A 17,157-nucleotide genomic window follows, 5' to 3' on the forward strand; every position below is an offset into this window, starting at 1 on the left:
TATTTAAATTATGCCCAGGATCTGGACCTCCTTTGCTCCCCTCTCTCCGGGCAATTACAAAGGGGGGCATTGGGCACCAGCATAAATGCGCAGCGGGATAGGTCCCATGGGGGGGCTTCCTGCGAAGGAGGGTGGGGTGGAAATACCAGGGGAAAGGAGGAAGCAGGACAGAGGCGGCAACGGCGGCGTCTCGCGAGGCACACGCAACGCGATCGCGACGTGGGCCGCATGCAAAGTGAAGAGCCCGTCACTCTTTTCTCACAAAAAAGGGTATATGAGAGTCTTGGTTATATTCAAGGAATCTTTAAGAGATATGTGAGGAAGGTAAGTCTCTGCCTCTTGAAAACCCAACGCGAAAACCTCCTAAAACCCTCAGAAAAAAACCCTTATTTCTTATATATTTCTATATATATTTTTGATATTTTTTAATCCATATTTCAAACTCCTTATAAACATAAATCGTAAGCCCTAGGTATCCTCTCTGTTCAAACTTTACCTCACCAACTTTTATACTTCCCTCATATTTTTATTTTTTTAATTCTTTGTTTAATTTTGCCTTCTTTTCTTTTTCTTTTTTTTTAATTTGCCGGCAGACGAGAGCAAATACGACAGCGTTGATGATCATGTTAATGAGGGGCAGGTCCCAGTGCCAGTACCAGGAGCTGGAGCAGCTCAGAACCCGTTGATGTTGCCTGTCCTCTGTCGCTGCTGGTGTTTGGGTTTGGGCGCTGTCCATATGCAAAACGTCAGCGATGACGCAAAATCAAAAGATCACACAGGATCAATTACAACTAATGATATGGAGACGAGGCTGCCTGCCAACCATCCATCCATCCCAGATCCGAGCGGGCTCAACGGGGGGGGGGAGCTGCAGCTGGGGCCTGACTTGGCTGACAGCTGAGATGATGCGGGACCCGGAGCTGGGCAGGAGTAGCCTCTCTCTCTCTCTCGGTGTGTGCTAACAAGTTGCACTCCAGTTGAAATTGCCCAATTGACAGACTGAGCACCGGAGAGCACACACAGTGGGGACTGAGAAAATAAGTCTACTCGAGCTCAGTTGGAGCTCTTCATCATGTCGCATCGTTGTCACCTCATGCCCGAAAAACTGCTCCATAATTAAACTAATTGTTCCAATAGCCGCCATCCGTTTGATGTTCATTGGCTTGGCTTGGCGGCGGTCAATGATCTTGAACTTGGAAACCTGTGAGCCTCTTTATTGGAATCCAAACCCATTCCAACTGCAATACCAATTCCCAATGGTCCAATTCAAGTTCACCACTTGCCCTTTGAAATGTCAAAATTATTGGCGGCGACGACAGTGGCACACCAGTTATGTCATCAATGTGGCATTTCGAAGTTCGAACAGAGCAATCAGGGTTTGCAGGCAAAAGTTAAGTAATCAAAGGGCTTGATTGAGGTCCAGAGATGATACCCTGTAATTAAGGTATAACAAGGCTATGATGTACTTTAATTAAGATTTAAAAAAATAAGTTTTTCTAGGTCTTCTGGGAGAGTAAACTTTTGTAGAGAACAATTTTCTCAATGGAAAATTTCTAATTATTTCAAGGGGTATCCTTTATTCGCATAAATGCTCTTCTCTAACCCTTTTCCAACCTGTATCTCTACCTTTTCTGTTTGTCATCTCTCTCCCTGCTTGGAAGCTGGAAAGTTTCGTAGCGAAAAATGATAATAAATAAATATGCCGAAACACTAATAACACGCTTAAGAGATTGGCGCAAGTCGGCGCTTCCTGTCCCATCGACCATTCAACCTCAAGTCTGGTTTCCCCTGGTCATCTCCAACATATGCATGTACATATGTATATATGAATGAATATATATATGTATATATATTCTCCCCCAACTTGACCATATCCGCCTGGCTTTGCTTCTGCTTTTCTTTTCTCTTCTGCCTGGATTTTGTGTCGGATGCGATTTAATACAATAAAATATCACAATAGTCCTCGGGTCATTTAGTTAGACTAGCAGCTTATCATCCACACACACACACACACACACACACAGACTGGGGATCTCCCTTGGAATCCGAATACGAATCCCAAACCCAAACCTAAACCCAATCCCTATCCCAGTACCAGAGCCTCCTTTCAGTCTGATCTGAAAGATTGATGTTAACGGAAAGCGTCGTTTCTTTCCACATTCAACGTCCTGATCCCGCTGTATCTGTATCTTCTTGATGGTATCCCCCCAGCTTTAGTTCAGGTGGCTAAAGTATCAGAGAAGGTATCATCAGATTTTTAATAATTTTATTTAAGTTCTAAAGTTCTGAAATAAGATCAAAATATATTAATCAAAATATATTTTAACAGTTTTAAATACCCCAGAAATATATATTATGTATGCCTTAACCTTTAGTTTCGACTATTTTGTGTGGTGCACAAAAGTCCCAGTTGGTCTTGGGTCTGGGCCTGAAAGTTGTGTTGTTTTGGCCTTTTGTGGCTTATGCAAGGCGGCAGAGTGCGCCGTTCAAGTGCAGCGTAATTGCTGTTGTTATTGTTGCCGGCTAGTGTAAATTTTATTGCATTTCAATTTGGCAAGCAGTCGCTGGTTTCCCGATTTCCCCCTTTCTTCAGATCTCCACCGGAAAACGAACTCATTTTTGTGATTTCCGCTCCGATGTTGAAGGCAGCAGGAAATTTCATAATAAAACCGATGCTGACGTCACTTAAAGCTGGTGGGAGAGATGATTAAAAAATAATAACAAAATCAGGGAATTATTCAAATAATTACAGTTACAGCTTTACTTTTTTTTCTACATCTACCGATCGGTTTCTATGGCAGCTATATAGGATATAGTTGTTCGATTTTCATAAAATTTTTACCAAAATTCTGAAATAATATAAAATGGCCATATCCCAAAAATAATGGAAATCTGTTGAAAAACAGCCAAGTTATAGTTTTTTTTTCGATTAATTTCCCGATCGGTTTCTATGGCAGCTATATGATATAGTTGTTCGATTTTCATAAAATTTTTACCAAAATTCTGAAATAATATAAAATGGCCATATCCCAAAAATAATGAAAATCTGTTGAAAAACAGCCAAGTTATAGTTTTTTTTCGATTAATTTCCCGATCGTTCCTATAGCAGCTATAAGATATAGTGGTCCGATTTTCATAAAACTTTTACTAAAATTCTGGAATAATATAAAATGGCCATATCCCAAAAATAATGAAAATCTATTGAAAAACAGCCAAGTTATAGTATTTTTTCTAAAAAATTTGTCATTCATTTGTATGGCAGCTATATGATATAGTTGTCCGATCCGGCCCTTTCCGACATATATAGCAGTTAGAGTATTTAGAAGACTATATGCTAAGTTTCATTTAAATAGCTTTAAAACTAAGGGACTAGTTTGCGTAGAAACGGACAGGCGGACAAGGCTAGATCGATTCGGCTGTTGATGCTGATGAAGAATATCTATCATTTTACAAAAGTATTAAAATCTTAGAGGTTAATATTTGTAGGAATCCTATTAATCAAGTGTCGGAAGTTGATATATGGACACTCTTTCCCTTTCCGATTTGGGTCTGCCGGGGATTATGCAAATTAGATGCAGCGATAAGCAGCGGGCACACGCTCGCTTAGGTCATCGTCTCTATCAGCATTTCCTACTCTCTCTGGCTCCCTCCGAGAGTCCTGCTCTTCCTTTTCTTGGCACACGCGCACCTGTAGCAGGAGCAGCTGCTCCAGCACCAGCACCGGGCCAGGATCGACGCGCTCCCTTTTGTGGGGCAGGTGCAACATTTACCGTTCACCTCGGCCGCGGGCCAAAAGTGAGCAGAGAGAGAGAGAGAGAGGGGAAGGGGCCAGTCAGGACTCGGGAGCTCCAAGCCAAGGAATCCTTTTTTTCGATTCATTAGACTGGAGAGTAGCAATTATTACAAGTATTTAAAATAAAATTCAATATCAAGTTAAGTTTTATACAGTTTTTGAGTAAGATTTGAACTTCTGAAGCAGCTCACAGATCCATAAATCTCTAAAAATAAAAGACCTTCTTCCCCTTAACTCCTTTATAATCAAGTTTACCCTAGACAAGTTTCCACTTCAACAGCGTTTTTCTACAGAGGAAATTTGTAATTTATGTTACAAAATATTTTCATTAAGCAGGGAGGCTAAGAGATGGAGATGGAATTGGAGTTGGAGACAGAGACATCGCTCGTAAAGGACCCCATTCCATCCCGCTGCGACGATGACAATAATAACATCAACAAAGCAATGAATTTATGGGCCCCTGGGACATCTATCTGGATTCTAATTAACCCAAAGGCTGATGCAGATAGCTGAGATACGGCTCAGGTAGCACTTGTAATACCTGTAAGGCTACTGTCTCAGGGTCGCAGGTGTCTGCTGAGGGAACTCCGCCGAACAGTAGGTGGTGCCCGGTACATGATCCTTGATTTATAAGAGCAGTGATAGAGTTGGATGTTGTTGCGGGGGCGTTTTATTGTGCAATCAGTAGCCAAAATAGATGAAAATCTCCACGATAGGGTTTCACTTTCAAAGGGACAACGAAATTGATATGTTGACATTGATAGCCAGGCGAGGGCGGACTTTCCGGGGAAAGAGCGAGCATAAAACGATTTGGGGGAAGAGGGAAACCGTTTCCCAACGATTCCCATTCCGCAGACACCTGTGCGTATCCTTTCGCTGCCTGATTAATTGAGCTGCCTTGTCATCGATTGCAAAAAAAAAAACACAAGTGGAAGACCCGAGAAATTAAGAGAAATACAGGTGGTCCTCCGCTTTTCGACTGGCAGCCAAATCAATTAGCCTAACAAGACAGCCGAAATGGAAACGGAATCCCTGGCATCCTCTTCTAACTGCCCAAAAGGAGTTGGAGGAATGAAGGATGTTTCGGAAGTGGCCAGCGGCTGCAGCTCCTTCTTGCTCACTCACTTCCAGCGGCTAAATGTGTGGTCTATGCCAATCATGCACTTTACGCGCTGCCTTCATTAGCCGCCAACAATCTTGGCCAGTTTATCGCAAGGCTCAACCCCTCCCCCTCCCCCTCCTTATCCACCGAAAGGTTCCCAGATAGCGCCGAGCAGATCAAACGATGCAACCGAACCACCACCACAAAGGCCACGGTCCACGTAAACGATCCGCGGCGATCCGCGGTCTTCTTGGCCCATTATAAAACTGATTTGCGAACGCAAAGGCTGCATTTGAATGCAGAATTTATGCAGTCGCGTTTTTAAGGCAGCTCCTAGAGCATCCAAAACACTTGAAAAAAAATACAGAAAATTCTATTTTAAAAACTTTTAAGGGTTAATAGATATTTTTACACCCTTGCAGGGTATTAGAATTTCAGTCAGAAGTTTTGCAACGCACTGAAGGAGACCTTTCCGACCCTATAAAGTATATATATTCTTGATCAGCATCAACAGCCGAGTCGATCTAGCCAGGTTTAAAGCTATCTGAATGAAACTTTGCTTTCGGAACGGGCCGAATCGGACCACTATATCATATAGCAGCCATACAAATGCCATAAAAATCCCTTTCCACTATTTTCCCTAGTTTTCTTAGATTACATTTTTTTTTAATTTTTCCCCAAGACTTTACCCACATTTTTCCCTCAGTGTGCTTCTGTTTTTTCTCTGTCCATGTAACGAGCTGGCAAAATGACTTAATTAGTGGTCTCTACTCGCGCTCTTCTGATGGCTGGCTAAATGTTTCAGGCCCGTTCCCCAGCTCCCGACTCCCGACTCTCGGCTCTCAGCTCCCAGCTCCAGACAGAACATCTCACTCAGCATTAACAATTAAGTCGGGATTCGGGCGGGATCAGCCGGCGGCGGCGGCGGCAGCCTGCTGGGCCGAATGTAGATCTCCATATCGTCGGATTCGGAGGACTCAACTCGGAGGACTCTTATCTAAATAGGCGCGTCCCGAAGTACAAATGGTCAAGTGGATAGATACGAGGCCCGTTCCGGGGAGTCTAATTTGTGAACAGTTAAATAAACAAACAGCAAAGTCGGCCAGAGGACACTTGTCGTCGGCGCTGTTCTCTAAAGAGAGGCCGCCGCCGAGCTGCTGTTGCTCCTGCCTGGGCTTCCCTTTGAGCCACAAGCCGCCGCCTTGATAAGGACTCCGGCTCTACGGTCTCAAGTGTCGGCGAGACACACACGCGACATGGGACACGGGACACGGGACATGGCGCAGGATCGTTGGATCGGAAGTGCTGTAATAATTCAAGACATCTCCTGGCTCGGAAACGAAATTCAATGCTTGAGCAAATGTGGAAATGCTGCAAATGAGGCAAAAACTATGCAGAAAGGAAAATAAACACACAGAAGTCCCTAGGCAAGTGATTATGTTACAGGCTCAGAGAGGCTTGAGTTTAAGTTGTATCAAAAATCAGAAAGGAAGCCGAAACTTGGGATCAAAAATCGATCATAACCAAGCCAAAAACAGCAGCAAATTCTATTCGAAAAGCTGTTTTGGGTTGGTTTTTAATAGATTTCTAAATCTGTGTATAAAATTTAATTTAAAATATTTATCTTTAATTTTATATATATTTTTAATATATTTATTTATATTTATTATATATTTTTATATTTTTTATATATATTTCTATAACTTTAAAATATCATAACTCGGCCAAAAAGGCATAAATTTCAATTCGGTAATCTTTTCTGTTTTAGTTTTTAGCAGTGTAATAAATCTGCATACTAAATTTTAAATTTTAGGGAATCCAAATTTTGAACCCCTTTTTTTTGAGAATTTTAACGAAATAAAAAATCCAAAAAAATTTCAAAAAAAGGTTTTTCCTTCGGATATGGCTAAAAAGACTCGCCTGTTAACGCTGATCAAGAATATATATGGTTTATGGGGTCCGAAATAGCTCCTTCGCTGCTTTGCAGGCTCTTGACTAAAGTTAAAATACCCTTAAAAATGTATAAAAATATTTACAATATTTTGTATTATTTATTATCTATATATATTTATATTTTTACATATTTTTAAACATAAAAAACAAATAAATATTCAAGATATTGATCACAAACAGACCCCTTTTCAGGCAGCCATAATCTATGTCCTGGTAAAAAAAAAGGATTTCCTACCAGCTTAATCCTTTTGCAATTCTCAGAACAGACTCTAAGCCTCTATGGTTCAAAAATTGCATAAAAAACGATCAACTCCACGAAATGCCACAAAATCGCAACATTCGATCGAACATCACGTGTGGAATTGTGGAAAAACCGTTTTCCCAGAGCAAACGTGAGAGCACTGACAGGACGAAAAGGATTCCCAGAAGCTGGGACTCTCTCTCTCTCTCTGTTTCTCTGCGTTCCATTTTTGTGGCTTGACCCAGAACAATGCCAAAAAAAAGGACGATATATCTTATTGACACAGGCTAGAGCATGGGTGCAATATTTGCGCAATATTCCTGATCCTGGGAGCTGCAGCTAAGAAAATGTTTTGGCTGTTTCTCAAAAAGGATTAGGACAGAGCCAGCAGGAACAGAAGTCCTGAATGTAAACACTATGGCTGTGTATTCGCAAATAGGCCAAAACGCACAGGCAAGTATTTGCAATTGAATCGAAGTGTGGATACCCTATATCTTCCTATTTCATTCATCTTTTCATTTTCTTAAATTCAAACCAATTCTGTTGGTTTTTTGTTGATTGTCGTAAGATTTTCCTTTTAATTTCTTAGTTGTTTCAGGCAGTTAGCTCTATCAGTTCTTAATTCTGGACTATTCCTAATCCAGGGTATTGCAAAGTGCGATCCTTGAACGTTATTTTGCCCAGAAATTTTCCTTGAAACGCTTATAATGGCCAAGAATGGTGATGGAGACCAAGGAAATTGCACAACAATGCACAATTCTACCCCGATTTTCCACAGTGCTTGCCAGACACACAGCACAAACACACAGCATGTGGGCGCATTCAGGCGATCGATCGATCCCAGGCAAAGTCAACACAGACCTAGGTCTGTTGAGCAGGGGGAAAAGCAAATATCACGAACTACTGTGAATAAGCAATAGATGGGCACAATGGTGTACCAAGGATCACAATTTTAATTGATCAGAAATACAAACAAGTGAAAAAAAAAAAAAAAACAGAAAAAAGCAAAATAATACAGGACAGTAGACAATTGTTTCCACGGGGCGTTTGTCCCCCGATTTCCTTTCTATTCCCACTTTGTTTGGTCATCTTCTCTGTAAACACTGCGCCCCCGTTGAACAGGCATCACTCCCTACTCCTCTCGATCGAGGAGGCAGAGTCCTGATTTCATAAAAAAGAGACAATACTAAAAATTGAAATTCCTTGAAATTGCCAAAGAAAAGATCATTTCTGATCAATCACAGGCCATTCAGGGGGAAAAAAGTAGCAAATATCATTTATTAAAGGGAACTATGGTGTGTCCCTTTTTGGGGGAAACAATTTGTCAGCTAGTTTGTAGGATGCTTTGTTTCAATAAAAATATATAAAGCCTAAGATATGGTCTACAAAATTATAAAATATACATTTAAATATCTTTAATATTTTCATAAAAATATTTCAAGTAATAGCAGCTGCTGGTTCTGGTCTCTAATCTAATCAGAAGAGTCATAACTTGTCTTTGGACAGGCTGAAGGGGGCCAGCACTCGTCCTCGTATCTTATCCACGGGTAAAGGCAGGCTGCACTCCACAGTGTCCTTGGCCTCATGCCAAAAGTACAGAGAATCATTTCGAGAAATTACTCCAGTCGTCGGCGGACTTCAATTGCCGGCTAATCCCCGAGCTGCAATTCACTTTTAACGCATTCCCCGAGGTCCCTCCGTGTACTCGGAGAGGATCATTCAAGTGCATTTAAATCCTCATCGGAGCCGAGATCCTGTCTAACCGCAGCTTGCAGGCTGCTGCCAGAACAAAGGACAAAGGACATGGAAACGGGAAGGATTCGGCAGTGCGTAAAATTCGTATTCCTCTTTTGGCAAACACACAAATCGGAGAGGATATCAGCGCTTGACACAGAAATCAAAGAATCAATAAAGCAGCCAAGCGGGGGTGCGTTTTTGAGCCGAGAAAAAAACGGGAAAAAAGGGTGAATCCTTTTCCAAGGATACATTCAAAAATCCCGCATTGATCACGGCCAAGTACCTTGATTTATTTGTTAATTGTCCGTACATTTTGGCATAGTTTTGTGCTCAAGTACTTGTACGATTTCCAAAAGTCCTCACAAAAGGATGCCAAATTGTAAAGCCAAATGGTATTTCTAAGCCTTTGAAATGAAAACCAACAAAGGTTTTTCCAAGGAATATAAATTATATGAGGGATTTTCCCAGGCTTGGATAAAAAATCCGTTTAAAATCAAACGCTTGAAGTTGTTACCAGGAGATCCTTATATCTTTTGCTCTATTTTATATTATACCTTTTTCAATAATAAATAAAATTAAGATACTGATTCCTAGATCTCGTTTCTGATGATGAAAATTACACAGTTGCAGTGTATTCACATAATTTGCACATTTTGTATCCCGAGTCCTGAGCCCTTTTTATTAAAGAGCGTCGCGCGTGCGCTTCCCCCTGTTGCCGGCACGCACCCCGGGCAACAAGTCTTTGTCTTTTGTGTAGAAAAGCTTTTGGATTTCCCTCCCTCTTGCCCAAGTAATCATTTATTCAAATAGATTTCATTTCATTCGCCATTGTGCTCGCTATTGTCCTGTTGCCGCCCTGCTCACCCGTTTGGTCCTGTTGCTCCTGCGCACTCACCCTCGATCAGCGACATTGGATTGCAACTTTGATTTCCACCTTCGACGGGGGTTGATAGGGAAGTTTGGCTACGACATGTTACCCTCTAAAAAGGATAATGAAAAAAGTAAGTTATAAGTAATAATTTTTAATAATATTTTTAATATTATTTCTCAAGGTTTTACCTGCTGGCAATACTTTTTACCTTTATTTAGAAGAACTATAAAACTCTACCGTCTACTTTTAGATTCCATAAATCTTCTATAACCCAAGGGAAAGGTAAGGTCAGAATGAAATATGACGACCTATGAAAAGGACATAACATTTTGTGCGGATATCCAGGGAATCATAAAGGCGGCACTCCCACTCCCCTTACTTGGTGCCGCTCAGCTTTTTGGCTGCTGCTGACCAGATCCGTAGAGCAAACACCCCCCAAGCCCAGACATACCTATGTACGTACGTACGTGCGAGTGCGTGCTAATCCTGTCGGAACTTCGAAATGCAATGCCAGGACCTACTATACATTGGACATTGTTATTGACAAACTGGCGAGGGTTGTTTGGGCGCCTGCTCGCCAGGAAGAGGAGAGGGGGCGAGGACTGAGCGATTGCTGCAGCAGGAGCAGATGTTTTTCGCGGCAGGACGATAATGAGGATGACGATGACGATGACGTTGGCGATCGGCAATCGGGGACCCCAGCACGGGACACGAAACACATAACACGGACCTTAAAGGACAACAAAGGAGCGGGCGAGGGAGATAGATATAGATAGAACTAGGGGAGAGCCAAAGCGAGGGAGATCCTTGGGCCTCGTTCCAAACCGGTCGCTTGTCCTATAGCCAAAAATTCCAAGCACTGAGAGAAATATTAACTTTAAAGTGAATATTAAAAAGAAATTCTATAAATTTTTATTGTAAAAGGAAAAATATTTAAAATAAATATTTAAAATATTTTAAAATATATTTATTTTTAATATTTTAAAATCACCAGGAATTCCTTCCCTAAATATAATAAAATCTATTTTAAAAAAATTAAATTCAGCTTCCAAATTAAAATTCTAAAAAATAAATTTTCTAAATTTCATAATAAATTTTTATCGTAAAAGGAAAAATATTTAAAATAAATATTTAAAATATTTAAAATAAATATTTAAAATATTTTTAAAATATATTTATTTTTAATATTTTAAAATCACCAGGAATTCCTTCCCTAAATATAACAAAATCTATTTAAAAAAAATTTAATTCAGCTTCCAAATTAAAATTCTAAAAAAATTTTTAAAGTGTTTTTAAAATTAAAAAAAAAAATTACTGCTTTTTATGCACCATTTGGCCTAAAGCGTTATTTGCCCAGATTGGATCACAGGGTCGGGATCGGGATCCGGAGCGGATCAGCGATAGCACCAGGATCTGCTCTGGAGTTGAGGGAGCGAGTGAGGGAGAGAGAGAGAGAGAGAGCGAGCTAGGGTGAGGGTGAGGGTGAGGGTAATTTATTGTTGCTTGTCAACCCCCGAAAAGCGCGCCAAGGGGCCCAGCTCTCGATGCCAGGTCCCTATATGTATATACTCGTCCTGCCAGAGTCCCGTTCCCAGGTAGAGCACGATCCCCTATGTGCATTGTACATAATGTACAAGGCGAGGCACGTGCGCACGATCCAAGGCACCCCAAAACAGTTCCAGCAGTTCCACTCAGCTGCCCTCGACTTTTTAGGGAAATTCACAGTTTTCATTCACTATTTATTCGATATTGAAATTGTTACAGAACACACTTTTGGCGCAAGCCAAACATCATAGATCAAAAGAAAATCAAACACAGAAAAGTTTAACCAAACAAAATATTGATATTTTCTTGTTTCAAAACTTTACTTTGTCCTTAAAAAAAAATATTTAAAAATGTATATAGATATATATATCAAACGAAATCCGCCCAAGTAGCTCTCAGCACCTCTCTATGCTTCCCCCGCTGAGAGCTACCCTTCCTAGAGAGAGAGATCTTCAAGGGATCGTCCTTTTCCCCCCTGAGCTGCTTCTGTTGATCCCCGAAGTTATTTCGAGGACCTCCACAGCAAGAGTTCTTCCGTTTGAATTCAAGTTTCCGCCTTGCCACTCATAAATCCAAAAAAGAAATATACATAAAATATACAAGAGGAGGAAAAACAAGAGCTGAAACGGAGAACAACTGCGCACAGATGCCGCAGGATCCTGACGACGGATCGGGGGCACTTGAGCCGACGACAAGTACACAGGACTCGGGATTCAAAACTCGTACTCAGTCAATCGACGCCTGAAAAAAAAAGGAAAAGGAAAAGCCAAGCCAAAGTCAAATTTTGTAAAAACGCCTGATTGATTTACGAGCTCGAAGAGGATGTAAGGTTCCCAGGATCCCAGCAGGACTTCTGTTTGCTCACCGCTTTCACTCCCATTTCGAATTTCACTCATCATCTATATTCATATTTATTCCCTTTTGTATTTTCACGTTCCCATTGAAATCGATGCCTTCTCGAAATGCAAATAAAAACCGGGGAAAACCATCGGAGCGATGCCAATCCCAAAAGATCGAAGAAAATTAGGTTTTGTTTGCCCAAATTGTTGTATTTTCTCAGACAGCCGCACAAAGATGAAAGTCAGAGGTGAGTGGAGGAGATGAAAGCCTGGATTTGGGGCACAGGAAGTTGGCCAAGCCTAAGGAAGGTCCTCAAAAGGACCCTTAAGAAGTCTGAAGCTTCTAATCAAATTGAGAAACCCCGAAAAACAAAGTTTTCTTTGTACACAAATTAACTCGGAGAACTAGAAGTGGAGAACTAACTATCGATATGGAACGATAGTCAATTTTGAACCATCGATAGTGCCGATAAAGCAATCGATTAACTTAACTTGCTAGATTCCTCTATATATATACATATGTATATAATTTTTTAATATTTTATATACTATATTTCTTCAGGTATTTGTGTGAGCGAGAGGACGAGGGAATTATCCTTGATCCGAGTCCTGAGAGAGCTGCCTTAATGAGACTTTCAACTTTCAACCCCCTACAGGAATCATACAAATTATAATTTCAACGGGGTTGCTGAGGGTTCCAAATATATAATATTATTATTATTATTTTATGATTATTATATTTTTGAAAAATTATTATTTTGAGCTACGAAAAACTCCCAGGATTCAGGCTGCACAAGGACGAATTATTAATTGATGTTAATTCGAGATAATACAATTCTTTGTTCAAATTATTCGAATAATAAACACAAATCTGGCTCCTTTTTTGGCTGTCATGGCTCATTCTATACCAGATTCTCCTAATTTTCTCCCAGTGTAGGGGGCAGGGGGGCGTGTCGTGTCGCCTCGCATCGTCAAAGTGGGACGCAACCGAGTCAAAGTCTCGAGAACAACAAAGGACTCGCTGTGGCAGTTCTCACAACTCACAACTGTTGACTCTTTTCTTGCTCCTTTCTCAACGAGCAGCAGGAGGAGGAGGAGATCCTCGGGGATCGCAAAAAACCGGTAGTTGGTAGCCCTCGTTTCCTTGAACCTTTCAAGTGAACTCAAGTTTATAAATTGTGCAGCAAGTACTACACACACAATGGCAACGCAAAGGACTCGGCCGGGGGGCTGGGACTCAGCCTCAGCCTCAGGTCTGGTGGAAACTACCTGAAGAAGGGCGGCTGGCCAAAAAGTTTATTGTGACAAGGAAACTAGTTTCCAACGGAGTGCTAAGCTCAGAACTTCAGACTAGCAAGAAGTCTAGGTAAAATTATTTTCCCACACCACACAGCTTCTTAAGGATCTCTAGCCTCCGATGGCTGCTGCAGTCCCTCAACCCCTCTGGCTTCTTGTCAATTTTAATTAGGATTTATGGCCGAACAAATTCCAAAGGATCATCGGTTCTCGCCTTTTAATTCCCTTTAATTAGCTCGACAATTGGCAAATGATTTTGCACAAAGCAAAACCGAGGTCCTGATTGGTTTCGGTTTTCGGAAAAGCCCTCATACCTCATCGGGAAACAGCCACAGGACATGGGAACAGAGTCCTGACGAGCCCTGGAGACATCAGAGACTTTCAGAAATTAAGTAAACAACAAGTAGGAGCTGGTAACTTTCAAGGGGGTCAATCTGAGAACGTTTCTGAAGAACGTTTCCAGAGATACATTCACCGCTGTGTGTGTGTGTGTGTGGGAATCCAAGGTGCTGGCCCCTGCCCTGCGTGGTGGCTCAGGTAATCCCGAGATCCAGGGCTGCCAAAGCTCCCTCTGCTCTCAGTTTCATATTATGCACATATCGAGGGGCGGTATATAAACACTATAAACCATATAAAGTCCTATATACAGCGAGAGAGAGCGAGAGACCCAGGCATTCCACTTCCACCCTTATGCCAATCGATCAGATGTTAGTTTTCCCAAAAGCCGCAGTTCCAAATTGAGGTGTGTGTGCTGTGTGTGCTGTGTGTGCGTGCGAGTGAGTGAGTGATCGCTGGGAAGGACACCCCAGTCTAGGGGATGAAAAGTCAGCGAGTGAGAACGTTTTACATAAGGACGCAGGCGGCAGGACCTTCGGCAGTCAGCAAAGTCACTTCCGTTGAGCCATCGAGTCCTGCGAGTCAGCCGCATTTCGAGTTCGGAGTTCGGGGCACGCGACACACAACGCCAGCAGCTGTCCTGAAGCAAGGACACGTTAGCCTCAGCCAGTTTAGCCAAAGGAACCAAAGAAACAAAACCAGAAGCGCCAAGTTACCATGGCCGCCCTGCCCTCACCGCCCACCAATGCCGCCGACGCCGCCAGTGAGAGCAAGGAGAATCCCCAAGGACTGGGACAGGGACACGGTCTCAAGGCCACTCTCAAGCCTTTTGGCAAGATCACCGTGCACAATGTCCTTAGCGAGAGCGGAGCCAATGCCCTGCAGCAACACATTGCCAATCAGAACACAATCATCCGCAAGATCCGTGACTTTGGCATGCTCGGAGCTGTCCAGAGTGCGGCGGCGGCGGCGCAGGCTCAGGCGGCATCATCCGGCAGCACCACCCCCCTGTCCAGGAAGCGACCCCTGGGAGAGTCCAAACAGAACCAGCAGAACCAGCAACAAAAGCCGCTGCCCGCCGCCAAGAGGAGCAAGTCTTCGCTGAAGAAACTGCAGTCCGAGAAGACCCCAAAGGCAACGCCCCAACGGAGCTTGGCCAAGGTGCAGCGGCAGTTGGAGCAGCGGCTGATGCAGGAGCACCAAGAGCACCAAGGATCGGTGGTGGCGGCGGCAGCGGGTGGAACGCCCGGCCGTAAGGGACTGCCCCTGCCGCAGGCCGTGGCCCGACGAAATGCCCGGGAACGGAACCGCGTCAAGCAGGTGAACAACGGATTCGCCCTGCTGCGCGAGAAGATACCCGAGGAGGTGTCGGAGGCCTTCGAGGCCCAGGGAGCCGGGCGCGGGGCCAGCAAGAAGCTGTCCAAGGTGGAGACCCTGCGCATGGCCGTGGAGTATATCCGGAGTCTGGAGAAGCTGCTGGGCTTCGATTTCCCGCCGCTGGGGCGCTGCGCCAATAGCTCTGGCTCCGGCTCCGGTGACGATAGCTTCATGTTCATCAAGGACGAGTTTGACGGGCTGGATGAGCACTTTGATGACTCCCTGAGCAACTACGACATGGAAGAGCCCCAGCAGCAGCAACAGCAGCAACAGCAGCAGCAGCAGCCCCTGCCTGCCGTGGACACAGAGCCCAGTCCCAGTCCCAGCGTAGATGTCCTGCCCAGCCTGACCACCCTCAATGGGATGCAGTACATCCGGATACCGGGCACCAACACCTACCAGCTGCTCACAGCCGAACTGCTGGGTGAACTGAGTCAGGAAGCGGGAGCGGGAGCGGCATCAGTGGCTGTCAGCAGTCCCTGCTCCTCGCCACCTGCCGTTGGGGCCGAGGAGCTGCTGTTCAAGCAGGAATCGCCGCCAGGACTCACCGTGGCTTACAGCCAGCAAGAACCACTGCAGCAGCAACAGCAGCAGCAACAGCAGATCCTTGGATCCTCGCCCGTTCTACCCGCTTTCTATGACCAGGAGCCGGTCAGCTTCTACGACAACGTGGTGCTGCCCGGCTTCAAGAAGGAGTTTAGCGACATCCTGCAGCACCAAGAGCAGGTTGGACCCGGCGCCTCCGGCGGCGGCTGCCTCTCGGATGAGAGCATGATCGATGCCATCGATTGGTGGGAGGCGCACACGCCCAAATCGGATGGCGGTCCTGCTTCCGCCGACGCCTCCGCCGTGCTCCTGTAAAAGTCCAAGTCTTTTTTTATATATTTATATATATCCTTTTTTTTTGCAAGCAAACCCAAGCCTTGACCGAGTCATTGTGTAATTGTAAATAGCCGAGAGAGATTGAGAGAGATTGAGAGAGAATCATCTAGTGATCATCTTCTTCCTGACCTCCACTGTCCTCCCCCCAAATAGTTGACCTCACAAAGAGCTAAATGTTGAGCCAGTCCTAGTTCGTAGACATCCTTGTTCCCCCTTTTAATGGTAGTTAAGGTTCCAACTTTTTTTTCATAGACCTAATGTTCAGTTGAGTTAAGCTAATATTATATATACTATATACTATATATAAATACATGCCAAGTGTGCTAAAAATCAATTCAAAGTCTTTGGTTATTTGGTTATCAAAAGTTATATCGATTTTCCTATTAAAATATAGATTTATCGATACTTTTTCAATCGTTGCTATAAATCAAAATTCCTATAAATTTATCTGACCTTAAGGAGGCTATCAAACAGCTAGTTTTGGTCAAGTTTCTATGGAAAAAATACAAATAAATCGATATTTTATCGAAAAAAAATCGATATTTTCGATATATTGAAGTTTACGATACTATTTTGAGCCCGTAACTCCGTTTTCAAATATCCTAACGGTTTTTGACACATGGATTTCGACTAATGGCTGCCAAACATGCACACTCATCGGATCTGATGGGATCTGATCCGATCTGAATGAAAACAGAAAAAATAACAGACAACAGAGAGAGCTGAGAACAGCCAGAAGGGAATCGGCGTTTCATGTTCATTTTCATAAGCGTCCAAGCATGCAAAGGGATAGGATCGTATATGGTATATGCCGTATTTGCATACGGGACAGGGAGAGGTCCTGCGAGGCACTCCGCTTCACTGCCTGATATTCAAATGAGCCTCATGTCCGTGTCCGTGCCCGTGTCCGTGTCCTGATAAATGACAGTGCGCCCAAAAGGGGAAGAAGAAACGTAAAAAAAAACCGGAGGCAAGAGATCTAGAAAACCCCATGTCGTAACCCTGCAACGTGGGAATGGGAAAAACCGGACCGGAATTGTGCTGCTGCAAGTGCAGGTCTCCTAATGACACAACTAATTAAAAATGCACCGAAAGGGGCATAATAATTAGGGATTTGACAAGGACAACCGCAGAGCAAACGGATTGCTCTCAAAGGCGGAGGTCCTTGTGTGGAAATTTGCATAA

General features: G+C 43.3%; 1 protein-coding gene across 1 annotated transcript; it reads left to right on the forward strand.

Moving 5' to 3' along the window:
* The first annotated feature begins 14,380 nt into the window (after positions 1-14,380).
* Positions 14,381-15,951, forward strand: ase (asense). Its single transcript, XM_070288575.1, has 2 exons — positions 14,381-14,874; positions 14,911-15,951. The coding sequence occupies exons 1-2, from the start codon at positions 14,431-14,433 to the stop codon at positions 15,949-15,951; spliced, it is 1,485 nt and encodes a 494-aa protein (XP_070144676.1). The 5' UTR covers positions 14,381-14,430.
* Positions 15,952-17,157: the final 1,206 nt, after the last annotated feature.

The sequence above is a fragment of the Drosophila kikkawai genome, chromosome X, assembly GCF_030179895.1.
Source record: "Drosophila kikkawai strain 14028-0561.14 chromosome X, DkikHiC1v2, whole genome shotgun sequence".
Taxonomy (NCBI): domain Eukaryota; kingdom Metazoa; phylum Arthropoda; class Insecta; order Diptera; family Drosophilidae; genus Drosophila; species Drosophila kikkawai.